Source organism: Argentina silus, assembly GCF_951799395.1.
Source record: "Argentina silus genome assembly, chromosome: 13".
NCBI lineage: Eukaryota > Metazoa > Chordata > Actinopteri > Argentiniformes > Argentinidae > Argentina > Argentina silus.
This window is the reverse complement of record NC_139667.1, coordinates 19,366,570-19,378,446: the sequence shown is the minus strand read 5'-3', so window position 1 is coordinate 19,378,446 and position 11,877 is coordinate 19,366,570. Positions and strand designations below refer to the sequence as shown.

General features: G+C 43.4%; 1 protein-coding gene across 1 annotated transcript in view; it reads right to left on the bottom strand.

The window, feature by feature from the left end:
- The window catches only part of nrxn3a (neurexin 3a), a gene marked incomplete at both ends in the record, with an annotated part of 268,162 nt that extends 256,531 nt beyond the window's left edge, over positions 1-11,631 (bottom strand). Inside the window, 2 exon segments of the mRNA XM_083683801.1 lie at positions 10,879-10,906; positions 10,909-11,631. Coding sequence (XP_083539927.1) covers positions 10,879-10,906; positions 10,909-11,631 — 751 coding nt within the window.
- Between the last annotated feature and the right edge of the window lie 246 nt (positions 11,632-11,877).

Below are 11,877 nucleotides of genomic sequence, written 5' to 3'. Positions count from 1 at the left end.
GAGAGAGAGAGAGAGAGAGAGGGATGGCGAATTTAAAAAAAACAAAAAACAAAGGGAGAACGAGTGCCTGGCAGTAAAATATGACTCCAGACAACGGCTACACACTTCTCTTATTATCTCTATCTGTCTCTGACACCGCTCCCACCGCCACTGCTGAGCCTGCGATGCAAATAGAGCCGGAGAGGAGGTCCCCGCTCTGCCAAACAGGAGCCGACAGGAAGGCTGATGGGTAATAATGTCTGCCGTCTCGCAGAGGGATTAAACACAGGAAGCAGGAAGTGAGACGGGCAGGCAGAGGGAAAGGAAGGAAGATACTGACACAGAACCGGGGGTTTATATGAGGAGTTTAGTGCTGCTCCAGGTTTCATACTAGGTTAGGCTGGCGGAGGGGAGGAAGATAGTGACAACACTAGTGTTTAGACTGTAGTGCTGCTCTGGGTGTCATAGTGGGTTGGTTCAGACAGGGGAATGTGAGGGAAGAGGAGGAATCTAAAACTGCCTGAGGAAGATATTGATGTACTACCGGGATTCTAGAACGTCCAGTTCACCGAGGGTTGAGGGAGGGAGTGTTGTGTACAAGAGGTACTTTGGAATCTCGTTGTGATGAGGGAGCCCTGACTGAGATGGGTCACACTCAGACCTTGAGGATGTCCTCTTGGTGGATGGCCTTATTGTATCCACGTGGGTGTTTGAACCCCGCCCGTCACGGGAGACTAGGGGATAGGGTCCGTGGTGAAATCCTTTTTCTTGGAGAATTAGTCTGTCACCGTGCATACCATCATTCCTAGCAAACTGATTTGCTTTATCTGAACTACTTTTGCCTACTTAAAATAAAACTGTGACTTTGCATTTCAATTGATAGTAGTATTAAAAGCAGAGCTTTCCTTTCCAGCTAATTTTAGCTCCTCATCATGTCCAAAGACTCCAGGGGTATCAAAGTCGGTCAAGCGCAGAAGAAACAGCCAGTAAAGCGATTCAGAATTCTCTTGCTCATCATTGCTGGTTTTCTGTGAGGTCACTTGTGATATGTAAAAAAAAAAAGGGGGGGTTGGGTGAAAATAACGCATTTTTTTAAACCATGCACACTCATATAACTTGTGTGTACTCATAGTTAAAGCATAAATGGTTTCTGTTAATACATATACTGCTTATACTGCACTACTTTTACTTATACTTATACTGCACTACTTATACTGCTCATATACTGCTTATACTGCACTACCTGTATATATTGTTCACACTGCACTTTTCTGCTTTTTTTGCACTTCTGCTTAGACGCTAACTGCATTTCGTTGTCTCTGTACTTGTACTCTGCACAATGACAATAAAGTTGAATCTAATCTAATCTAATCTAATCTAATCTAAATGGTAGCTAGGTTTGAATCCATGAATGGGCCGGGGCTGAAGGCTAGATTGTGGATGAATAAACTGTTTGACGATAATTCATTATTCACACAGAATTGTGATATCAATAAAAGGATTACATTCTGTTTGAGTCAGACTCGGGTCAAAACGTATTCAAAGTACTTTCTACTCAGCAGTCAGGCAGAAGGCAGTGGGTCAGGCACAGATAGAATGTACCCCAGAGGGGCCCCGTGGCAGTCCGAGGCCATGACTAAATCAGCCTCATCCTGGGACGCCTCCAGGGTTGGGGGGGGCGAAGGTGGGAGGGGGGGGGGCATTCTGTTTTGACTCTGTCTCTTTCCCTCTTTTTCCCAACCCTCTACTTACTACCTGGACTCATGCCATTCTGGTTTATGACAAATGTCACATTTATGTGAGTGATTCTTGCCATAAAACATATCACATAACACGCTCTAGACATTGATATAACACAAGCTATCGCTGTGTTTGAGAAAACATCACATAGGCCGATCATCTCCATACTCTAAACAATATACCCCCCCCCCAACCCCCCCCCCCCCTTAAAGGGAAGTGCATTCAATCATATTGCAGCAGCACCTCCTATCTACTAATCACATCATTCATTCAAGGACATTTGATTTACGGGGACAGAAAATATGGCCAAATAAAACAGCATTTCATTGCACTTCAGATATGGAAATACTGAGGCCAAAAACTAGATTATCGTATAATCCATCTAATCCACCATAGACAATAGAGGGAAATCAGTAAAACATCATTCCCGGACACCATCGAAATCTTCTAGCATCCCAGCAGAGCATCATCAACATTAAAGACAACCTTTGTAATCCCTCCATAATCCCAAAGCAAAGAAAGATATAAAAAAAAGATTCCCCACACCTAGGGTGGCAAGGTGTTATTCCTGACCATGTGACCATATAAACCCAAACCAATTTCATCCCAGCTGAGAAATTTAAACTTAGGGTTTATGACTGTGCTACATGTGGTCCTCTGTGGCTCAGTGGTCCTCTGTGGCTCAGTTGGTAGAGCATGGTGCTAACAACGCTTAGGTTAGGGGATTAATTCCCGCTGAGGACCATATATATTGAAAAATGTATGCGCTCACTGCATACATTGTAAATTGTATGCATGTAAATTGCTTTGGATAAAAGCGTGAGCTAAATGGCATATATTATTATTATATTACATGAGATGTGTAACTATTTCATGACATAGTGTGGTTTATAACTGGATGTATTTGTGGTAGGTTTATTTTATTGTATATTTGCTGTCCTATATTGTATTTCTTTTACTGTTTACTGTTTTTTGACTGCGTGAATGTCTGTTGTTTTATACTGGGTCTTGGCCAGGTCTCCCTTTACTTCTAAAACAGGTTCTCAGACCTCAGTGGGACTCCCTGGTAAAATAAAGGTTACATGAATAAAATAATAATAGGAAGGGCCCAAGGTTTTTCCTGGTCAGGTCACATGGTTTGGTAAAACTCCTGGCCCTAGAGAGATTCAATGCATCCCCCGCTTGGAGTAGGAATATGTTGTCCACAGACATTAATCTAAAGTCAGTTTCGCCATCCCACTCTAATGGTTACAATCAGGATCTGGTGAGGGTGAGGGTGAGCTAATCTTCGATCTGTGGCAAAGTGCAGCTATCAGTGCAGGCATACTGTACATTCCTCCCTACAACACACGCACACACACACACACACACACACACACGCACGCACACACACGCGCACGCGCACGCACACACATACGCACACACGCACGTACACACACACGCACGCACACACACGCACGCACACACACGCACACACACACGCACACACACACGCACACACACACAGTCAATGAACACTCTGTCCTTTTTTTTCTCCTTCAATTAGGGTTCATTAATTGCTTGCTTAATCCGAGCACCCTCGGTGAGACGCCATTAGACGAGAAACACTAAACACAAGGAAGTAAACACATTACAGCGGCACACAGAGAAACACATTACACCGCATGTTTCACAAACACTCACAGAGCAGCACTGCTTTTAAAGAAGGACAACAGAAAGAGAGAGAGAGAGAGAGAGAGAGAGAGAGAGAGAGAGAGAGAGAGAGAGAGCTGTACCTTTGCTTTTAGCTAGAGGGGAGACGAGGAGAGTAGCAAGTCGAAGATAAGAGAGGGATCGTAGCGTATCCACAAAGTAAGCCAGAGAGAGAGAGAGAGAGAGGGAGAGAGACACATAAACAAACAGTGAATGGTTTAGCACAAGACACCGCTTGATGAGCAGAGAACACATACAGTACCATGTTAATATATGTATATCAGTACATGTATACAATATCAATCAATAACAGTTGCTATATGGTTAACTGGAGTACGACACCACTTCAAAACCATCACTCGGGCACACCACGCACAAACGTATCGGTATGTTAAATATCAGAACATGCAAAAGAATAAAAGATTGTGAATTTGTTTCACCTTAGATTGTTAATTCTTCATCTATTCTTGTTGTGACAGAAACAGTAATATATGTTTCATCTTAAGTGAAATGAAAGAACTTAATGAAAACCTCATAAAAACATGCCCACGACCAGATCCAAACGAAGGATAGAGGCAAAAGAAGAGAGTCATACCTTGTTCCGCCATCATCATATGTGAAAACCCTTTAAAGCGATGACAGAAAAAGAGAGAGAGAGAGAGAGAAAGAAATTAAGACAGCACTTCAGAAACACATATTCCCAATACTCTTTGGTATTGTGATGTTGCATAGTTTCCCATGAGGAAAAGCATTGCATCAGACACACTGACAGGTAAAGCTTCCAACAGCTAAGGGAATGCTTCCAAAGAAGAACTACTACATATTGTATTTTGGTTCTAAATAAATGCCAGGAGATAAGTCCTTGTATTCAAAATATAATATAAGTAACAGTAATGTTACTCGTTATTGTGTTATGTTTCTTACATGGGTACCAATATGTTTGGCTTAATGAATGACTAAAACAAAAGTTGTATAAACAATATATACAGATAAAGTTGCATCATCAACAAATTTCTAGCAGGTATTCAGTATTCGCAGTACGTAACTACATTTACGAGATTTCTATCCGATTTGTTAGTCAGTGTCCTTATTCAAAGCATATTCTGAGATGACCGCTCCAAAAACTCACCTGGGATATTGTTGTTGACCTCTGGATTCGCCATGGCAGAAAAAGAAGAAAGAAAAACAACCAAAAAAGAACAAAAGAGGGAAAGAGGACCACCGTTAGAAACACTCTTGTTGTGTTTGCATGGTATCTATCATGCAAAACCCAGCACACCTGGGACCATACACAGGGTTGGCATTTGGGCACTACCATGTGCATGTATTTACTGTAAAGAAACAACACCAGTGACATCATCTCATCTGTCCCATCCTATTACGGAGAACAGATCATTAGCAACACCCATATCCCCAAAAACACACAATGTAAAAACATTTGAGGAAGCATGGTTGTTTTCCATAAGCTTCAGGCTCTTCCCACACAGGTACTGTATTCACACTCACACACACAAGCATTCAGACACTGGCGCACACATGCGCGCACACACACACACACACACACACACACCCGTCAGGGACATAAATCCGAGCTGACTGTACTCCCAGCTCCCTGTAAGCAGGTTGTGAATTTATGATGTCGGGGACTGTAGCGTAGAGGAGAGGAAAAAGAGCACTGGTGATACTCTGTGAGACTTTTGGTTTTCCTTTTCACTGCAGACACCAAAACTTGACACAGATTACCTTGCTCCGTGCAGACCGCATGCAGAGGAGGGCTCGATGTTAAGACGCACGTGTGCACGTGTAATACAGGTGATAAGACCTCACACACTACTACCGAGATGCCCCTGCCTGAGACCTGCGTTGGCCCCCTTTGCCACGGCCTATAGGCTTTAGCTTCGCTAATTAGCATGGGACTTCCACGTTGGAGACCCAGGATCGTATCTCGCCTTGGTCGTACGCAGTAACGCAGATTTGAGAATGTTTTTCTTTCGTGCTGTTCCTGGGGACCCCGTAGCACGTTCAACCAATCATCAAGCTTGAGATGTATCAGGTGGGGCAGTGCTGGGATAGACAGATGACCCTCAGAGAGTGAGTGGAGGGGAGAGAAACAAAGGGAGGAGAGGAGAGGAGAAGATGACAAGAAAAAAGTGAGAGATTATAGAGTGAAGATGAGAGAGAGAGAGAGAGAGAGATAGAGAGAGAGAGAGAGAGAGAAAGAAAGGAGAGAATGGGAGAAAGGGAAGGCAGAGAGAAAGAAATCGAGAGAAAAGAGAGGTATAGGGCCAGCCTTGGTTTCGTCCATTCAGCACTGTCCATTGATCATCCCAGCCTACAGAACCACAGACCTTGACCCGTTGCGTTAACTTCAGTAGCATGATAATGGATATTGGTAGCTACTGTACTTTTGTGAGAAAATAAAACATAGGACGGCACATTTCGTTATTAAAGCCGATTTGAAGACTATCACTGTAAGAACGGTAGCCTTGGTTTTTTCCCACCGATATGGCTTAAGTCCTCTCATTAGCAAGACCACATAGAGCAATTAAAGAAGGGAAATTAAGTCGAGCCTAATTGAGTCCAGATCCAGTAATTGCTCCTAGTGGGCAGCAATCAGAGATGTATTAGGTATTCATCTAAACGCTTTCCGTGGGAAGTTAATCAGATATGTGTTAGATATTAATTCAGTCTCAGAACGAATATGGTCTGAGGCACCAGCGACACATAACAAGCTGTTCCAACGGTCATTCATTTCAATGACATGTCACAGTGTGTGTGTGTGTGTGTGGGTGTGTGTGTGAGTGTGTGTACGTGTGCATGTGTGTGTGTAATCTCCTCTAATCTCCTCTTTCAGGAAGGGTTCTCCAATATGCTTCACATCTGTAAAAGGTTGAACCCTGCAATGTGCAATGGGACTACTCAACTAAATCAACTGACTCAAATCTGTCTCCAGGGAATTGAGGAATTAGCAAGATTAGCCAGAAGTGTGTGTGTGTGTGTGTGTGTGTGTGTGTGTGTGTGTGTGTGTGTGTGTGTGTGTGTGGGTGTCCGTGTGTGTGTGTGTGTGTGTGTGTGTGTGTGTGTGTGTGTGTGTGTGTGTGTGTGTGTGTGCGTGCATGTGTGTGGCATGTGTGCTCTTGTGTGTTTCCTGCATCCTTCATACCTTTGCTGTTTAAAGCACTTTATTTGCACGGCACTGATAGTAGTTCTTTGATAGTAGTAATTCTTCTGACATGGGACATGGTTAACTGCTGAGAAAGTGTTGTTCTTTAATCCCCCTGCTCTAGTTTGTGTCTGTCCAGAACATCATTTTCAGCTTCGCACCCGTCATTTTGCCTTTTCTTATTTTTTCATCCTGACCTACTTTCACTGACAGATTATTTCTACTGTATCTCTCTGGGCTTTTTTCCCACCAGTGAACCAACACTCATACCAGCCTGGTAGCTGGGATTTTTCTTCGCAGATCAATACTCCAACTACAGACTCTGTGGGGCTTTGACAAACTTGTTTGTTTATCACTTGGTACAATTCATAAACAGGATTATCATTTTCCACTGTAAAATCCAATACCATAAGGCCAACTGAGACTATAAGTAAGGCCAGGAGACATTCTTGCCTTGTTTTTTTTCTCTGGTAGTTTCATCTCCCAGAACCAAGAGGCCAATATAGCCCCTTCACAAACATGTGTAAACAAACAAGTTGTGCATCGGTGTCCATGAGGAGTTGTAAGTGAATATAAAGTGAACAGCGCAAAAATCTGTTGCTAGCGAATTCCGAGCTTGTTTTTTTAATTAAATTGCGCATCCGGTTAATTGTTGTTATGTTTTTTGTCAGTGTATGCACTGAAGGAAAACTGGAACTGTCGGAAGGGCATGCAGCGGTGCTTTGAGCATAATATTTGAATTACATGTTAATGATGTGTCAGGTCATGTGGTCGAGAATTCATTCGGTCCCTAACTACTGTAGAAGGGATATCTACACTTCATAGAGTATAATTCTTAAAGGGATGAGTCTAAGTTGGGTATTACAGAGTAGGATTCTTGGGATGGGTACGAGCTTCCCACAGAGGGATTTATAAAGAGATGTGTGACAGCAACTTCATATTTCATAATGAGCTATTTTTACATGTGTGGTGAAAGGGGAACATAATCTGTTGGCTGTTTTGTTCGTCTAATTGATTGAATTTTGTACGCATCAGGAGCATCCTAGGTAAACAGTAAACAGTTGCAGGCTAGGACACACACACACACACACACACACACACACACACACACACACACACACACACACACACACACACACACACACACACACACACACACACACACACACACACACACTGTGATGACAGATGGAGTGATTATGTTGCCAAGCGCCTATTATTATTATTATTATTATTATTATTATTATTACCATAATCCGCTCATTCACAGATTACCGTACTACCCGCTTCGGGAAAGCCATATTTGAGTGAGGCTCCGGACGTTCCATGGAGCACCAAGCATACGCGGCAGCCGTGGCAACTGTTACCGAGGCCATTTGAGCCATCTGCCCAGCCTGAGGAAGTGTCAGGTTGCCGTTGCCTTTCTTACAGCTGGAAACAGACTGTGTGTCCAAACAGAGAACACCGGTCCGCTTGTTTACTTTTCTCCTTAAGATCTGAGAGAACAGGATCACTGAGTGACACATATTTCGATTTTTGAAGAGGATCCACTATGGGCTAAACTGTAACTTTCATGTTCATCTCCCACCGATAGGGTTTCTGGAGCGAATCAGATGTTAGGATTCTGTGTGCTGAAAGTTTTGGCTTTCGTTACAAGCCTATGATTAGCTTCCTATTATTAGCGCATTATTAGCGTTCTACAGTTTCCTTAAAGTCATCAACTACTGTCCACGAGGACTCATTAATCAATTGATTCAAGTTATTGATTGTCTGGAGAGTTCACAAACCCGGGTGCCCAGGTCTTTATCCGTCTCTAGAACCCATATTCCCTAAATAATAGCTTCTCAACGATACATGTGTTTTGTCCGTGAAAAGGATCACAATGAGCATTGTTTTAGTTCCTCTGATTCCAATGATTAATAGCTCATTACAAGCCATATGTAACCTGGAATTGTTTAACGCCGAACATATATTATAAAGATGTATAATACTGCCATACATGTACAGATAGAGATGCATCATTTTATGTTGCACAATTTTTGCCAAATCTGTAAAGACACCAGGAAAAGGAAAGGACTAAACAATGGTTTCAAAATAAATGTCTGAACAATGTATTCATTATTTACTTTGATGTTACTATGTTCCTCCTTTATACCTTGATGTAATCACATGAAATAAATGGTCTGATCATTATCACTGAAATGTTAAGAGGACTCAGAAGTTGTCCAAAACAAGAAATTCTCACTGCCACCCTTATTTATGGAATGACACACGTGTGTGTGTGTTTTGAAGTCTGCATTTACAATCCGTTGCCGGTATATTCAAACTGCCAGCACCTTGGCACGTTGTCCACATAAATACAGCTCGGTCTCGTAAACGGGGTTATTTATTATTTTATGATCGTCTGCATCCCTTTCATGACGCCAACGTATAACAGGTCTGTTTTAGGTACCGCTTAAAGCTCCTATCAGTAGCCTGCAGGAGCTAGCCATGCAGACAGCAAAGAAAGGGGAAGCCAGACTATAAATCAGGTGGAGGAGTACGTCTGAGTGGAGAGGTTGTAAATCAAGGGGAGCCGGCCCCTCAGACGACCCAGGCCACAGTGGCCCTGTTCAGCCTTGCATCGTAGAGCTGGGGGCCTGGAGGTCTGGGGGTCTAGATGTGGAGGAGGGGAGGAGAGATGAGGGATAGCATGTCTAGTTATCCAGTGCTGTGTGGGCCATACTGATATGGATGCTGGATTCGACCAAATTGCAAATTGCTGTCGATGGAGTGACACAGACACAGACAGATGTGTATCTGAGACTAACACACATATACAATGAGAGATAAACATATAGAAAGTAAGACATTGAGAGACATGGACACAGACACAGACACACACACACACACACACAGACACACAGATAGGAAACAGACAGGTAACACGTCAGGGCCAATCGTCTATTAAATCATATCGCTCTCAAGGTTTTTTGCGTTGCGATTACAGGTCAGCCATTTTCTCCTTACGTGAGGATGTGTCTGCAGTGAAAAGGATCCATAGCCAACACACCGTCATACCCCCTCAGCCTGTCGATTGAACGGCTTCAATCCAATCAGCGAAAGAAAACAAAGCAGCTTAGCTCATCAAGACAGAGGAGAAAAAAAAAGCCCCTCGCTTTTTTTAAACATAAAAAAAACGTAATCTTTCAATTCCAGATTCAGCGTCCTTTTATCTATCACCTAATGTTTTGGCCTGGTGCCAAATGGGATCTAAATACTGTCTTTCTGCTGGATAGAGGGCAAAGCAGTCTTAAAAGACACAGGGCAAGGAATATGAGAAGAACAAAATATCAACAAAACTATCCTCTAATACCTTTGACTTTCTCCCAGGATCTCAATCTACTTCATAGAATAAAAAAGAGTGAAAGTTAAGACCTGATTCTTGGTTCAAATATTGTAACGACACATGTATACTGTACTTTGAGCATCAATTTGATATCAATCATATTGCATAACCCTAACCCTTTATAGCCGTTTACCCAAACAAATATGAAATGTGTACACTGGATTGATTTTCTGGAGGTAGAAATAACAAATTAACTGAGATTACCCTTATCAGTGAAGAATGCACAGCTACATTGTCTGTACCAATTTAAAGAACAAAAACACAGATTCTTCCAAAGCCCCTGCTATAAACATTTCTAAAGACAGGCGAATCAAAGAGCAGATAACGTTCCCTCTCCTCTTGAAAGTGAAAATGTTTTTTGTGCGCTTAAAAAAAAAAGAAAAAGAGAAAATAAGAAAAAAAATAACTGAAGGATTTTTGTAAAAATCAATTTCCGTCTGGCCAATACCAGCTGTAGAGAGGTAGGTGGGGGGTGGGGGGTGGGGGGATGGGGGGTTGTGATTAAATCAAAGCAGTAGCAGAATTCTCAGCACAAAAGGATGTGATTCTTACACCTGCCATTGCATGATTGGATGAAGAAAAGGGCTCAAGAGGCCCCGTTCTCTCTGTAGGCGTCCTTATCACTGCCTGCAGGGCACTGCCATTAACCTGCATCTCAGTGGTTAACCATGCTTAGATTAGCCTTCTGCCTTTACAGCTGAGAATAACACACACAGGGATAATACAAATTGCAGCAAGAGCACACTAAGTAAACAAAAGTCCAAAAGGTTGTCTGTCCATGAAGTTTGGGATAGCTACATAGATGACCACCAAAAGATCTATACACTGGTAAAAAAAAAAAAAAAATCATTTATTTTTTTAATGATTTGTAATCACAAATAAACTCACAAGTAAAATGACAAATCGTGTTACACACCTTCAAAATCAGAATCATTAGAAAGCAGTAATGATATAACAGAGATGCTATTTTACCTTCGTTGCAGAAGCGGCCCTTGTATTCCGTTTTGGAGCAATCGCAGATCGGTTCCCCGTCCACGACGGAACAGCTCCCGCCGTTCTCGCACGGGTTCTCCGTACACCTCCCATCCGACTCCAGTGGGATCTTCAGGCTGCTGAGGAGAACCGGTTCCGTGTTACCGTACTTGAGATCCGTGATAACTCCCCTGAAGGGCGGCGCGTCGCGCGCTGTAGGCAGCGTCAGTGCCGACGTACGGATGTCCTGCGGAACGCCGCCCATGAAGAGGTCGCTGACGATCTTCATGTGCTGGCGCTGGGGCCGCACCTCGTCCGCCTTAGCCGCCCCGTCCAGGCCCAGAACAGTCCGCAGGTTGTAGCGGCTGAGTGTGGCAAAGTGCCAGCTGCTGTCGTTGACCCGTTTGTCGGAGACGACCGCCGTCTCGGCGCAGTCGATGCTGAACCTCAGCTGCAGCTTCCCTTCCACGACCATGAGCTGCAGGAAGTCGCAGTAGCCGCCGTCGTCGAAGTAGAGAAGCAGCGCGTCAGACGCGCCGGTCTTGAACTGGAAGCTGAGGTCGCTGCGCGTGCTAGCGTCCCAGCGCAGGTAGCGGGCCCATTGTCCCGGCGCCCCGGTAAACTCCAGGCCCAGACACAGGCCCATCATGGTACTGAGCAGAAGCTGCAGTCTCACAGACAAGCCCATGGGATCCATGATCGAAAAGGAGTAGGAAGCAGGGAGTTTATAATCCAAAATGGTTAGATAGCATTGATTAAGATTTGGTTCTTTCTTTGAAGACTAAAGTGTATCTAGAGTAAGTATCCACGATATAGAATAAGAATCGACAGTATCCGCAGTAGTATCCAAAAGTATGCCCAAGAGATAAGTGACACTGATGAGGATTTTTCTTTACAAAAATAGTAGGTGTGTTTTCACAGGAAATGGAATTGTAGTCGGGAG